The sequence below is a fragment of the Nilaparvata lugens genome, chromosome 3 (assembly GCF_014356525.2).
Source record: "Nilaparvata lugens isolate BPH chromosome 3, ASM1435652v1, whole genome shotgun sequence".
NCBI lineage: Eukaryota > Metazoa > Arthropoda > Insecta > Hemiptera > Delphacidae > Nilaparvata > Nilaparvata lugens.
Genome location: NC_052506.1, coordinates 83744858 through 83760882, shown reverse-complemented (window position 1 = coordinate 83760882; position 16025 = coordinate 83744858). Strand labels below are relative to the sequence as shown.

The 16025-nt window shown below is 34.3% G+C and overlaps 1 protein-coding gene and 1 long non-coding RNA gene across 4 annotated transcripts; both read left to right on the top strand.

Moving 5' to 3' along the window:
• Positions 1–74: 74 nt before the first annotated feature.
• On the top strand, positions 75–2407 carry LOC120350608. Its single transcript, XR_005570937.1, has 3 exons — positions 75–433; positions 932–1008; positions 2279–2407. It is a non-coding gene; the product is annotated as an uncharacterized LOC120350608 (long non-coding RNA).
• Positions 2408–4186: 1779 nt separating this feature from the next.
• Positions 4187–15055, top strand: LOC111052872 (succinate--hydroxymethylglutarate CoA-transferase). 3 transcript variants are annotated; one of them, XM_039424860.1, is made up of 5 exons: positions 4187–4577; positions 5303–6341; positions 8812–9326; positions 12548–12653; positions 14304–15055. In XM_039424860.1, the coding sequence occupies exons 1-3, from the start codon at positions 4531–4533 to the stop codon at positions 9043–9045; spliced, it is 1320 nt and encodes a 439-aa protein (XP_039280794.1). In that variant the 5' UTR covers positions 4187–4530; the 3' UTR covers positions 9046–9326; positions 12548–12653; positions 14304–15055. The 3 variants fall into 3 exon arrangements, with proteins under 3 accessions (XP_039280794.1, XP_039280793.1, XP_022195372.2); XM_039424859.1 differs by having other exon boundaries at positions 8812–9556; XM_022339680.2 differs by lacking the exon at positions 14304–15055 and having other exon boundaries at positions 8812–9112.
• The last annotated feature ends 970 nt before the right edge of the window (positions 15056–16025 follow it).

Genomic DNA, 16025 nt, shown 5'->3' with positions numbered 1-16025 from the left:
AAAGTTAGATGACGTCATTTAACAATACAAAATCTGTTTTGCGCCTGCTCAGTACTCAAAATCAGCAATTATTATTGAGCGTCTTCAGGGATACACTGCTCCAATGACTCGAGTGACTCGAGCTAGGTGACCCGCGTTTCATGGGAGCTTTTGACAGTTCATCACCCGGTCGCCATCTTTGATTTTTCTAGCCCGGGTCAGGAATCGTGACCCGACCAAATAGTACGGGCTACGAAGTTCTAGCTCGAGTCACCCGGAATCGGAGCGCTCCTATTGGTTGAAAGTTTCGCGTCGTCTGCTCGGTCAGCAGTCAAGTAAACAACACAACTAAATGCAAATATGGAGGATTATTACGAATACAAACATGAGTTTGTTTTTGAAGGCATATTTTATAAAATAATTGGAAAGGAGGAAATTTACACATTATTGGCTGGTAAGTTTATTAATTGCATTTTTGACAATATTATTAGTTTAGTATAACTATTATATTAAAATATATTTGTGCTCATGACGTGATCTACGGTATCCAAAACTGTTACAGTAGGCTTTTTAGTGTTCATCAAGGAAATTGTGAATAATAAAATAAATAATATAATATTATTCTGTGTGGTCATGAAAGTTATTGATCCATTTAAATAGCATTGAAATATTTACTTTTGATTTTGGCTAGGTACTTCTGTTTCTTCTTAGATTTTTATAGCTGTTTAACCTCAATACCTATTCGTATTTTGTTTATGGCATAATTTATTAAAAAATAAATAGAATTTCATTATCAACTTTCAGAATACTTAATCGGCTAAACATAAACTTGAACCTAATAAACTTCACTCATTTTCATTTCATTAAAAAAATTGTTATTCTATGGTATAGGCCTAATTTAAATTTAATAGCTCAAGTACCGTACTGAAACTTTATGATTTTTGTTTTACAGGCAGCTTGGACTTCTTCAGTCCTATCTGAATCTGAAACAAAACTATGGCCACATTGAGATGGCTGGTTTAGCAGCAGGTAAGGCGCTTTCATGCAATCCTCTTATAATATAATTTCTATCACATACCGTAATAACGATTAGTGATAGTAGTCACATTGGTATAAATAATTTTACCATATTCTGCTGCTATTTTTTGTAAATACTGTGATAATTTACACCAAGCTAAAAACTTGGAGCTTTTACATTAGAGTTGTCATTCAAAGTTTTAAACAAATTATGGCAATATGTTAAAATTACGGCGAAATTGCTTCCTCAACTTGTAAAAATCCCTCTATCTAACATGATTTTTGTTTTCCATACATTGTAAACACTGAGAAAGTTGCCAACAAAATTTTCCTTCATTACAAATCCATGCAGACTATGCTTTCTTAGCGAAAATTTTGACAGCTCTTGTTGCTCTAGATTGTTTGAGAACAGCAAATTTTTAAAGATAATCAACAACTTTTTTATAGAAGAATCTGTGAAAACTTTGGTGTATAATATGCAGCTTTAAACCCATTGCATTTTGAAAACTTAAACCAAGCTACTCCACAATTGAAAGAAGTCTGTCTTTTCGTCAATACTAAAGAAGATACAGAGAAAAACATAGAAGACTTACAGTATAGAGAAATCTCTAAAACTGTGAGACGAATAAAATGTTTAGGAAAATTTGTAACCTTTAATTTTTCCTAGGATAGTCAGTATTTGATTAACATTGGTGTTGCTATCCTTTTGCCAGATTTTTTACAATGTTGAAATATGATCAATAATTGTTAATTATTAACAAAATTTTCAATCTAATTATGCAAGTGTATTATTTATTGAAAAGTAAATTCACTTGATGAGTACAATAAATTGATTGTTCTAAAGAAGAATGAACAATTACATAAGATATACTGGTATCAGCTATAAAAGGCAGAGAATCGGCAACGTTGTTCTTCTATATTACTCTACTGCCAATATAACGTGACCTCACTATAGACGCGTTTCTTCTAAGTTATATGTGATTATAACATAATTTGAGCTACTCTTCCGGTGTAATTTAATCAAGCTTCTATAAGATTTTGTAGCCAAGCTCGAAGTTTCCTTCAAAAGACAACTTCAAATAAGTGGCACTTATACAGCCTGTTTGAGAGTGATTTATAACATATTGAAAATTAAGAACTACAATGTATTTTGCAAGCACCACTGTATATAGACTGCACTACTTGTAATTATAACATAATGCTTAGTAGACCAACCTTATGGAAGTCAATCATGTTCACTACTTAATGATGTTTTAATATCATTGTTTTCTTTATGTTACAGAAGTCACCACAGAGGGTCATGTGTGGACTAATGATGCAACAAAAGTGAAATTTATTTGGGATTAAAAGTTAACAGACCGTTGTGCAACCCGGTGATAATCTTGTATTAAAGGAAGTTCTTATGTAGCAAGCACAAGTTATGAATTTGGTAAAGGCTATTATTATTAATTACATCAGATGACTTTTGTTGCTGCAAGAGTATCGACCATGTTCATCTACTGAAGCTGCAATGACATCCACTATCTCATAGAATGTTCTATAAGCAGTACTTTAGAAAAATTATATCTGTCATCAGCAGCTAAGAATGTCTCTGGTTTGCTCAACATCCAAACTGTAAAAAGTATTTTCTCCTCAAGAGGTATTTTTATATTTGCAGGCTGATTAATTCTCCTTCCTATAACTTCTAAGAGCACCTAAAAATGTTGATGTTAATCTTTGTAAAATTGGAATTTAATAAAAAAAACAAACAATCCACCAATTTTCGATTTGAAATACACCATGTTTGGTTTTTCGTATGGCCTATATCTTACAGTACCTCTATTATACGCTCATATGGCCCGCCGCAAAGTAGACCCACGCTAATCCACGAAAAGCAACCTACGCCGTGGGATGTTTTGTAAACCATTGCTATAGAATTATTCATAATCAATCAGCTGACAAGTGGATTATTCATTGCATGTATTACACAGATGTCTGGAGAGGCTTAGCAATGGTTTACAAAACATCCCACAGCGTGGGTTGCTTTTCATGGATTAGCGTGGGTCTACGTTGTGGCGGGCCTATAGTTGGGTCTAGTCAACTATGACCATCCTATAACTGAAGACGTGATCGATCTATCCAGGAATGCCTGGTCATTGGAAATAAATGATAATAATTTGAAATAGTCTACAGCACTGATTTCATTATAAAAATGATATAGTCAATTTCAAATAAAATAACAAACCAGTTACTTGAAATGAGTAACAACTTGAGAGAAATGGTGCAACAACAGAAACTAGTCTCTCAAAATGTTTTTATAAAAATTTGGTTTGGAAAATGTAATGTTGGCTCTATTTCTAAACTCATTTTGGTTCTTTTAAAATGTCGAAAGTAAATCAGTTTTTCTTTCATTTTTATACAATTTAAAAGCAGCCAAAATATATTTTTAGGGAAAATGGTATTATTTTCATTCGATGAAGACTAGTGCAGTGGTCTCTTTGATGACGCCAAAAAATATAGTCCTATAATATATAATGATTATTAAACAAAAATCCAAAATGTACACCGCGACCCACTTGGTATGTTCTCAGTAGGTGACCTGAATAGAATAATGCTACATTAACTATGTTTACAAAATTTCAATGGAAAGATTCTGATGATAATAGTATGGAATCTTTTATCTGCATGGTTTGCTAAGACATTCTAAAATGGCTTTTAAACTCACTCATATTATAAAGTGATATTATAATTTCAAAATAACCCAAGTTGTGAGGTCTCTTATTATTACATTCCTGTTGGAATAATTCATTGAAAATCTTTAAAGGATTTCCCAATTCCTCCTCAGCAACTGGCCCTACAATGTTTGGTGCATCATAATAATTATTATTATTGTTATTCTGTTCCTTATCCAATTCTCCTAGAATAAACTCATTTATTACAGCATGAGCCATGTTTGTTTTGCAAAACAACTTACTTTTAGTGTCACACCAGTGTGTGTGTGTTTTATTCAAATATTCGCGCCATCCGAAAATTCAAAAGTACGCGCCAAACAGCATCGACCGGTCGATGTCTGGTTGTCGTTCCATGGGATCACTAGTCTGCCCCGGGTCAGCCGCCATTTTGTTCGGCTCTGGGTCACTCGAGTCACTGACTCAAAAGTATCCCTGAAGATAACCATTGACGTCAATAAACGAAACCAGTGCCTTATCGATTACGGTCTGCTGTCAATCAGCTGTCCAATTTCATTTGTCTGTGTTTTCTTGCTTCACTTCTGCTGTTTCTGTTTGCTCATACTCGTTGTTCACCTGTTTTAAGTTCACTTTTTGACGTTAGTTTATATTATTTTTTGTAATACTTTATTATTAACAAAGCGTTAACTTTTAGAAATTGCTGTAAACAGTGTAATTCATTTGGCCTCCAAATTGCAGCTATCTTTTTTAGAACTACACTGTGTTAAAGTCCGGCTTTGTAAACTGTAATGTATGCATAGCTGATAGTTACAGTCTGAGTTTTGATTGATGGCTGAACTACCTGTGAAATCATCAAATACTAGTGATGGCACTTCTACGATTGTGGTCACTGCAGAGGAAGCAGAGGCTCCAGTAAGTAATCATTGTACTTGATTACCAAAATTTAAGATTAAGGTTATGTTGTCTTTCACTCTCCTCAATTATGAAGAATAATCAGTAATAGATGATTATCACTTATAATGGTTTTTTGAACTTTCATCTAAAGTTCTTCTTATTTCAATTAGTCTTTAGGTTATTTGCACATTAGAGATTGGATACAAGTGTGATCATGCATGATCAAGTGCTCAGATAAGAAACAAATTCTGGAAAGAGACATAGAAACGTTATGTGACGCGCTTTTAGACTTACACTGAATGCCAGCAATTGCAGCTTTCAATGTAAGTGTTCCTATGGATCATTCCAAATTTTGTTTTTTATCTGTGCGCTTGGTCATGCATGATTTAACATCCGTACAATTATACCCAATGTGATCATACCCTTGACTTTCCGTTTCCAACTCAATAGTCAACGTTCCGTTTGGGTGGTTTGAAACTTGCGTTGCTTTGAGTGACGTTCTGGTAAAGGGAACTAGGGAAGTTAAGTCCTTTTCAGTCCGTCCATTTCTTGTTTTGAGTCCGTGTGTCTGTAATTTTTCTTCTCATTAGCCTTTCTATGTGTTGTTGTTATTCTAGAGTTGGTTTCTCTGTACCATAAACCCTATCCCAGAGGTGCTGGTTTATTCTGAAAAACGCTTTACTAATATCCAAGTAGCGTACGCTTGTATGAGGTGTCTAATTCGTTCTGTATAATAATTTCAGAACCAGCACTCTGATGAACGGTTTAGTGGACGGATTTTGCAGTAGTAGGCCTATCTCTTCCACAAGTGGCTCACAAAGTGCTTTGGATGGCATCAAAGTTCTTGATCTCACCCGCATTGTAGCCGGCCCGTTTTGCACTATGGTTCTGGGGGATCTGGGTGCTGAGATAATCAAAATCGAGCAACCGGGCACCGGCGATGAGTCCCGGATCTGGGGTCCGCCATTTTGTGAGGGATCGTCGATGAGCTGTTACTTTGCGTCGGTGAATCGCAATAAAAAAAGTGTGTGTGTCGATTTTAAAACTTCCCAAGGGTTGGATGTGATCAAGGATTTGGTTCTACAGTGCGACGTTTTGGTGGAGAATTTCGTGCCCGGAAAATTGGGGAAGTTTGGATTAGATTACGATAGTATTCACAGTTTTGCCCCGCATTTGATATACTGTTCGATAACCGGGTTCGGAACGGAAGGTCCGTACAAACAGAAACCCGGTTACGACGTGATCGCCTCGTCGTACGGCGGTCTGCTGCATATCACCGGGCCTCAAGATGGCGGACCTTGTAAGCCGGGCGTGGCATTGACTGATATTGCTACGGGGTTGTATGCGCATGGAGCCATCATGGCTGCTCTCTTGCAGAGAAACAAAGACGGCAAGGGACAGAGGATCGATTGTGATCTGTTGTCAACTCAAATTTCGTGTCTGATTAATGTGGCATCAAACTACCTGAATGCAGGATTAGAGGGAGGTCGTTACGGTACCGCGCATCCCAGTATAGTCCCCTACGAGTCGTTCCCTACTGCGAATGGTTATTTGACAGTTGGGGCGGGCAGCAATCAACAGTTTTGCAGTTTGTGCAAGGTGCTGCATATGGAGCATTTGTTGCAAGATGAGAGGTACAGTAGCAACAGTGCCAGAGTGGAGAATCGGTGTTCGTTGATTGAGGAGTTGAGCAGGACTTTTGCCACGAAAACCACAGAGGAGTGGATGGCTGTGCTGGAGGGAAGCCCTTTTCCGTTTGGACCAGTCAACACCGTATCTCAGGTAAATAGTCCACCTGCATCAAACTATTTTTTAATAATCCAATAACGTTGCATTTCTTGCTTGTCTATTATTTTTATGATTCATAGCCTTCGTTGTATTGTTTTCAATTTGACAAAACGTTTCATTTAAAATATTATATCTAATTCTTGGATCGATTGCAAGTATGATAGATAGAATTTTATCTGTCTCAAAAATCAAAACATGTTTTTGGACACAGGGGACCTTAAAACGTGTAGAAAACATGAAAATGGAGTACCTTAAATTCTTTTGGAAAGCAACACTTTCCTTGCCTATAGTAGATAGAGCAAGGAAAGTAAAACATACTAAACAATTTCAAATCCAAATTAAAAAATATATATCAATTCAATGAATCATTGATCAAGATCAAAATACCACTGTTATTAACACTGTAATATCGGTGAAATTATTCATGGTGTTATTCTTTTTTATTCTTTAATAATTTTTTATATTTTCTAGCCGTATTATCCAACAAAAATATACAGGGTGTTTCACAAGTAGTGTCGAACATTTTAGGGTATTGTTCCTGGATGATAGGAGACTACAAATGTCGTATTTTAAGTGTCCAAAACTCAGCGGTTATCCTTATAGCAGCCTTATAGCATTTTGTTTTTTTTTTACTTGAGAATTTTTATCCCATGAATGAAATGATGTATTGATCTGAAATTTGGCATGAATAAATACTTATGCTATAAAGACTCAACATTAAAAAATAAAATAGAAAAATTTCGATGTAAATTTTCAAAATGGCGGCCATTTCAAATGTTTATTTCACGAAAACCGTTCACTTTATAGAAAATGTACAAGAGATAAAAACGTTAGCAAATTTTATCAAGATTTCAAGGATACCTCATCTATTAAGATTGGTCAGAGAATAACAGAGAAATTAATTATTTAACAATACCCAAAAATGTTCGACACTACTTCTGAAACACTCTGTATAATACAAACAATTATTATTTTCCTACCATTAATCCGCCTAAATAAATATCGAGTGACCAAGCTGGCTCAAATTCGCATCTGATCAATGTCAGTCAGCCTCTGACGTGACCATTTTTAGGCAGCCAGGACCGACGCTCTACGTGTTCATCCGAAACCTAAAATAAAATCACTTCGCGTATATGGGCTACTTGTTCAAATAAAAACAATATAAAAAACATTGAAATTTTAACTTGAAAATGACCTATGGTCGAAACTAGTCGTTAAAATATTAACGTAGGTTAATAAAATATAAGTTTTATAAGTTGAAATATAAGTTTTTAATAAAAGGGTACTAAAGTTTTTGTGAAGATATTTTGTAAAGATATTGTTTTTATTTGAAACCTATAATGTATTCAAAAAATATCTTGGACAAGCCACCAGTGATAGAACATAAGGCCTCCGGTTTTGAAAAATTAGAGTCTAAACCTCTTTTCCACTATAGTGAGGTCCACATTATAATGGCAGTATTTGATTAACACTGGTGTTGCTATCCTTGTCTATCATTCGACAAAGCAGATAGTGCTACCTATTTTCAGCCAAATTGGTTTTGATTAATGATGAAATATAATTAATTAACAAAATACTCATTCAGTTATAAAAAATTACTAAATCATAGAAAAAAACATTTTCTTGGTGAATAAAATATAATTGGTTATTTCTAATAAGAATTAACAGTTACTATTACATCAGATATACCAGTGTTAGCTCTCTTCTATTGAAGGCAGTGGCAAGGTCATTATAGTGGCAGCTATTAAGATGGCGGACCAGATTTATAAAGTCATAGTAAAGTCGTATTTCCAATTTGACTAGGATCCACAATCACACCCATCGTTAAATTACTTTGTGTATGAGATATTAAGCCGTTCTCAGACGTTTATCTCTCTTTTCTGTTTTGTATTATAGTATTGATTAATAATGTGAATATCTTCGAAACGGTTTGAGATATCGATATGCGGTTTTCGCCATTCTTTTTTTTAAATTCCTTATCGAAATTATGTATCGCATAACCACCTTCACATTTTAAAAAATAAAGTTGCATTCAATATGGTGGACTAGATTTTAAAAGTCATAGTAAAGTAGTATTTTCAAATTGAGTAGGATCCCCAATCACATTTACGTCAAATTATTTTTGTGTATGAGATATTAAGCTGTTCTCGGACTTTTCATCCATCCTGTATATACACTCCTACATACTTTTACCTACCCACCTACCTAATATATTGTACTCCTACTTATCATTTACTATAAGGAATAGTGTTTATCTAGAAGTAATTGGGGCCTTATAACACTGTAGATAATCTGTGTTATAATATGTGTTATCTAAATTTGGGAGAGGGATAGCACAAGGTTACCTTATTTTCCTCTCCCTATCATTTTCATAATGTATACTTATTGTATAGATGAATGAATGAATAATTATTGACACTGAATTATCCAATATTATCAAATTAATATTTGTTTTCTTTTGTAGGTGTTCAATGATGCACACGTTAAGGAGATCAAGCTAGTGAAGAGTATGACTTTAGAAGGGGGGGGCAGTGAGGTGCGGGTCGTGGGCCCCCCTGTCAGGTTCAGCGGAAGTCAGAATAGTGTCAGACTCCCCCCACCCCTGCTCGGTCAACACACCCGTCACGTGTTGAAGGATTTGCTCGACTATTCCGACGATAAAATATTGCAGTTGATTGAGAGTGGTGTTGTTCAGTGATCAAACATTGATGGAAAAGTTAGGAGTTGAAATAAACAATCAGATCTTATGAAGAACTAAAGCTACAGTCAGTAGATGGGATCTGTGAATTTTATACATATAGTGCACTAGTAGAAGATGTAATAAAGATTTAGATTTTATGAAGAACACAAGTTAATTGACCGAGCGAAGTGAGGTATAAGATTCAAGTCGACGGTTTGGCATTTCTCTTAATGTTTGAATGTTTATATGTTGCGCATTTACGGCGAAACGCGGTAATAGATTTTCATGAAATTTGACAGGTATGTTCCTTTTTTAATTGCGCGTCGACCTATATACAATGTTTTTGGAAATTTTGCATTTTAAGAATAATATAAAAGGAAAAAGGAGCCTCCTCCATACGCCAATATTAGAGTAAACATCAGACTATAGAATTATTCATCATGAATCAATCAGCTGACAAGTGATTACACAGATGTGTGGAGAAGCCAGTCTATTGCTCTATTTCCATAAGGTCTATAGTTTCAATCAGGTACTTGTGGATGAGAATACTGCGTGAGGTCTACTGTACACACAACTACTAGTTATACATTGTAGTTCATAGTGCACAATTGTCGAAGTCATCTGCAGGGTGTCTAATAAGTCACTCCCTATTTTTATACAGCTATAATTTCTTTATTTATGAACCAATCTTGTTAGAACTACATTTGTTAGATAGAGCACTCCTAGAGGTTGTGTTTAACACAATTTTCATTTGTTTCAGTTTAAAAATGCCCCCTCTCTTGACTGTGGAAGAACGAACGGAAATAGCAGCTCGTTATGCTATTTCCTCGGCCTGAGGATCTGTGGTGCGAGTACAAAGATGGTGGAGGGCCCAACGAATGATCCATGCACAACTGGATGCAAAAACTGTTAACAATTTCCATTCCAAATTACTAACAACAGGGAGTGTCGCAGATGCAAGCCGTTCAGGAAGACCATCAACGTCAAGGACAGCAGAGAATGTTGACAGAGCTCGTGAAATGTTCATGAGGAGCCATAAGAAATCACTGCGTCAAGGATCTCGTGAAAGTGGTCTTTCACGTTACCCTGTTGCAACGATTCTTAAGAAAGATCTCAGTGTTTTAGCATCCAGTGTTGCATGGATCCCTCGTTCAGCCCTCCACCACCTTTGTACTCGCATCACAGATCCCCAGAGCTCATAACGAGCTGCTATTTCGGCTCGTTCTTCCACAGTCAATAGAGGGGACGTTATTAAATTTAAACAAATGAAAATTGGTGCTAAACATAACCTCAAGGAGTGCTCTATCTAACAAATGTATCTCTAACAAAATTTGTTCATAAATAAAGAAATTATAGCTGTATAAAAATAGGGAGTTACTTATCAGACACCCTGTATATAAAACTTATAGAATATGCAGTAATCGTTGAGCTTTGAGCTTTGAATCTTGTTTAAATCATTGTTGGTTTATTAGTCACTAATCAGTTCTTAGTAGGTATAATGACAAACACAAGTAAAAGGTGTACAATGACTAATTCTAGTCTAGTAATTAATAATAATAATTTCTCTGGATGTTGAACGACACATCCAGAGGAGTTTATTCATAAATTCAGGAACATTACATATTATTTTTTCATACATTTTCAATAATATAACAATATTCAAGGTTTACAAAATGATACCTCACTATATAATATATGTGTCGAGGTTATCATCAAATTAATACAAATTTATGCTACAACAGATAATACAAAAAATCCACAAAATCTAAAACTATATCTATTACCCTAAGCATCACCTAGCACAATGATACTAAACCGAGGTACTACTTTTCTACCTATAAATTACCTTATTTAAAAAGAATACTACTTAAATCTAAATCCTACTTACTATTAGTTCCTCACTACTTTGTATCCCAATACTGAATAACCAATGTCTAATTTTTCTTTTGAAGCTTTTGAAATTTTCCTCTCCTTTGATTTCTAATGGTATTCTATTAGATATTGTAGGCCCTAAATATCCTAGTGATCTTTGCCCAAATGCTGTGTTCATTCTTGGTACTTCTTGGTTGTAACGTTCTCTTATTCTAGTATTATGGCTATGATTTATGATATGGTTCCTATTTTGATGTTTTTTCATATACCCTAATAACAACAATATATACAATTGCCTAACGCTGAGTACTCTATTTTCTATAAATAATTCTACAGTTGGAAACCGGATTTCCCATTATTTTCAAAATGCGTTTTTGAGTTTTAAATAATGGATCTATAAAACTGAAGTTAGCTGCACCCCAACTAGCAGATTATCCTTAACCTTTAATGGACTGACTGTTGAACAATTACTAGAACTGCGGACATTTGTCTAGTACAGTATATTCTATTTTTAAATTGGTAAGCTATTGCCCAGAGTGGGAAATATTGTAGAATAATTAATATTACTATAAACATTACAGAATGTATTCTAGGTACATTGATATTACTATAATAGTAAGGTCCATTTTATAATGGCAGTGTAAGTTGATTAACATTGGTGTTGCTATCCTTGTATATCATAGAACAAAGTTGATAGCACTATCCTTTTCTAGCTACATCTGCAATGTTGCCAGATCGTTTTTCAACAATATAGACTTATATGATAAAATATGAAAAGTCAAGTATGAAAATGTATTACCTAATTAATAAAAAATATGTTACAGACGAATAAAATATCTATCATATTTAATAATAATAAACAGATTATATTACTTCGGATATACCGGTATCAGCTATACCGGAAGGCAGTGGCAAGGAAAGGAGAGAATCGGCAGCACTGTTCTCCTATCTTTCTACACTGCCATTATAACTTGGACGTCACTATACCTATTCATCAAAGATAGAGATTTGGCATTGAAACCTTCTGTTTATTACAATAAAAATATTGTTTGTTTCTCTGGGTTTATAATTAATTTGATAAAAATTTATAAAAATATTGTTAGTTTCTCTGTGTTTATAATTAATTTGATAAAAATTTATGTTTCTTCTTATCATGGTGCAAATCACATTAATATCATACTATTCATTTGGAAGCTGTTTTTTTTTAATTAAATAATGCTTAGAAGTGAATAATGGTTGATAAATTATTGAAAATTTTAGTTTATTTCGGTACAGTAAGTTATTTATCACAATCACGTAACATCTGAGTGTATTTTTGTTGAAATTAGAATAGTCGTCATATAGAAACTGTCTCTTGAAACTCAACTTTATTATGGGATTTTATCAAAACATGAACAAAAGTGTCATTAAACTTTAATTTCGCTAACCTCAAGAGAGTTGTAATTACACTGATAAGCGTGTTAATAAATATTACACGTCATGACAGGTACTTGCATTTCACTAAGCTGATTCTTTGCCATTTGTCTTCCAAAAAAATATCTCCAATAGATTTCTCTGTTTCAATCCTCTTATTTTCTATTTATTATATAGATTTTATATTTTTTATTTATATAGATTTTTCTGTTTCAATCATCGATATTGTTTTCAGGAAGGAACGGTACGTTTAAAGCTGAGAAAACCTAAAACTGATAAGCAAGTACAATGGATAACTGGCACAGTTGACAATGAACACATGAATAAGAAAAAATCAAAATGTAAGTAAAGTACACAATTTCTAAGCTGGTTTGTGTATTGTATGGAGAATAATACTGTTAATCACTCAGGCCTAGTGATTCTCTGATTGGACCAGAAGATGCCTTCAAGTATAGAATTTATGGGTGATACAGTTTTACAGAATGTATCCGAACTTCAGAGGTTCTCTATTTAAATAATAGAAATACTTTAGAAAGAAAAGGGTATGATCAAAAATATCTTTGGTTTGGTTTTCCATGCCAAGCTGCTTTACAATAAAAAGATAACTATGTCATTTTTGTATCATCAGCAAATCAACTATCAGTTGAACATTTTGAACAAGTATTCTATCATTAAAAAAACCTGCTATTTCAATAATATAAACAACTAAATATGGAATATTTTTCATTTTTTTCAAGAATATACTGTTGCAGATATATTGATGATACTGTTGCATTTATATTGATGATACTGTTGCATTTATATTGATGATACTGTTGTATTTATATTGAAGACTAGAAGGTATTGACAAACTGAAAACTTGACCTACTGAAATATTGAAGAATTTAAAATAGGCCTATAACCATCCTCGGTAAATTAAGAATCTATATGCAATACTTCAAGTTGATCAGTTCGCTAGTTAAGACGTTATGATGCGTCATTCGTGAATTTCCTGTCCCGTACGTGTATAAGCCAATTTATTTATTTGATTAAATGAGAAGACTAAGAAATCGTTTAATATGAATAATTACCACAATATCAACTTCTCAACTACACAAAAAGTTATTTATATGCCAAAAAATTCATACATTACAAAAATTTCAAATAGACTAGTCGTATAACAAAAACACAATATCTTAAACCAAGAAATAACATAAAATAAAACTTCATTATATTATAGATACTGTTGCACTTATTGTTTATACTTTTACATCTACAGGGCCCGGCATAAAAACCTGACGATTTTTGAGGGATAATAACTAAAGTGTCTTTCGTACAATTAAATCATATAATATATCAAATTGAAGCTTAAGTTTTGCAATTTATAGTGAATTACATAGATTACTCACAAAGTTTTTTATTTGTAGATTATGTCATCCAAATTATTTCCGTTACTTTTTACACACTCACTTAACCTAATTCTAAAATTTGCCATTGCTCGCTCAATCATCACTTGTGGAATTGCTTCAATTTCTCGTTGAATGACTTCCTTTAGTTCTGTGGATTATTGGCTGCTCAATAACGGCAATTTTGTTTATTCACAAATCCTGAAAAATGAAAATGTTCCTCGTCACTTGAAAGAATAACGGCATCCTGGTGGAAATTTTTGAGAATGATCTCGCAAGCGGCTTTGCATTGTGCCCAATAATTTGCATTAAGTTGTTACACTAACATTATTTTATACAAATGGAATTTTAGGTCGGAATGAAGAATTCGTCGTTCACTTTGATCATAAATGGCTTAATCACAATCGCTTTATGTTCACTCGACCACGCAAGGCTACTGAAATGACAAGAATAGACCTGTCGATGTAGGCTACAACATTCCCGCCTTTTCAATGGCAGTGGTTCAAACATAACAATTACTACAAAATCGTCAGATTAATATGCCGGTCCCTGTATATTGATGATACTGTTGCATTTATATTGATGATACTGTATCATTGATTGCAGGCTGTTGCATCTATAAAAAGCCACGCAAATTCGACGAGAGCTCCTCATCGTCAGATGACGACGAAGACTGTGAGCACTGTCACGGCCAGAAAGACGGCCATTGTTTGCGACCGCCCCCGCCAGATGGTGCTCCCGACGCCTCCGAGCCGCCCCTCGAAGCCGACACTTCAGCCGGATGACAAATTGGACAACAATACATTCTTGGAGACACGTGACTTTTAAAATTCGTGAACACCTGTTTCATAGTTGACACATACTCTCGATCACTGTTGTTAATCACATAGGTTGCACAAAAGCGGGTTAAACTTCAATCGTGATTAATTTCACGAGAACCAATCAGAGAAGGCTTTCTTCATAAGAAAGGTCCTCTGGCTAAAGAGGCTAAAGAAAAAAGCTTCTCTGATTGGTTAAATTTCAATTGTGAATAATTCCATGAAAACCAATCAGAGGCTTTTTTCAAAGAACATTATTCTTATGTAGATGGTTCTCTGATTGGTTCTCGTGAAATGTTAATGACGATTAAAATTTAACCGGCTTTTGTGCAACCAGCACTCAGTATTGTTTGACCATTGTTGCTTTAAAAGTGTAAATCTTTAATGAAATGTAATAAATAATTTTAATGTGATTTTTCCAATTTTTGTACGAAATGAAGACCTGTTTCCTAACTGACGTTAATCACTGAGGTAATGTTTGTTCATTGTTGCTTTGTCAGTGTCTACTATAACTTTTTTTAATAAAATTGAATAAAAACTGAGTCATTTTACCGAGATTACGAAGCATGAAATTTGTGAAGACCTGTTTATAGCTGACACATACTACCTGATATATATTGAGAAGATTCTTGCTTTGATAGTAAGTAATTTTTTACACAATGAAATATAGCGCATAATAATGTTAAAACTGAGGAAAGTTTTGAAATTAGGACCTGTTCCCTGACACACTCTTGTCACACAAAAAGACATTGAAGACAATAATAAATTGTAATAATATAGTAGGCTACTTAGTTGATACTCAACGTCATAAAAAACAAATATACTATTTTATATTCTATGTCGTCGCCAATGACTGGGTTTCCAGATTGGTAGTGTCATTTGGTAACCCAGAGTCTTCTGGGATATGATGGCGTTGGAATTCCAAAGAGAGGCTCCTTATCAAACTCTTGTTGCGAATACAGGGGTCTATCCAGCAGCCTCTTCCTCAGTGTTGAGCTGAATAGTACTGCATATCTTGCACTTTTCTTGACAGAGCGTTGAAGCATCTTATAGTCCGAGTTGGGAAGCTGCTTTGAGTCCCCGCCAGTCAGACAGCATAACGAGTATTGTGGTTGTGTATGTCACTCCTTTTTGGCAGCTGCTCTTGGATCTTAACATAAAACAATGAGCATAATATGCTACAAAATATTATTACTTTCCTTGCCCTATTACCATAGGTAAGGAAAGTATTGCTTTCCAAAAAAATTAAGGTACCCTAATTCCAAGTTTTCTATACGTTTCAAGGTCCCCTGAGTCCAAAAACATGATTTTTGGGTGTTGGTCTGTGTGTATGTCTGTGAACACGATAACTCCATTCCTAATCAACCGATTGACTTGAAATTTTAAACTTAAGGTCCTTATACCATGAGGATCCGGCAATAAGAAATTCAATAAAATTGAATTCAAAATGGCGGATAATTACTAACCATGTTATTCACGGTTTTCTCGAAAACGGCTCTAACGATTTTCT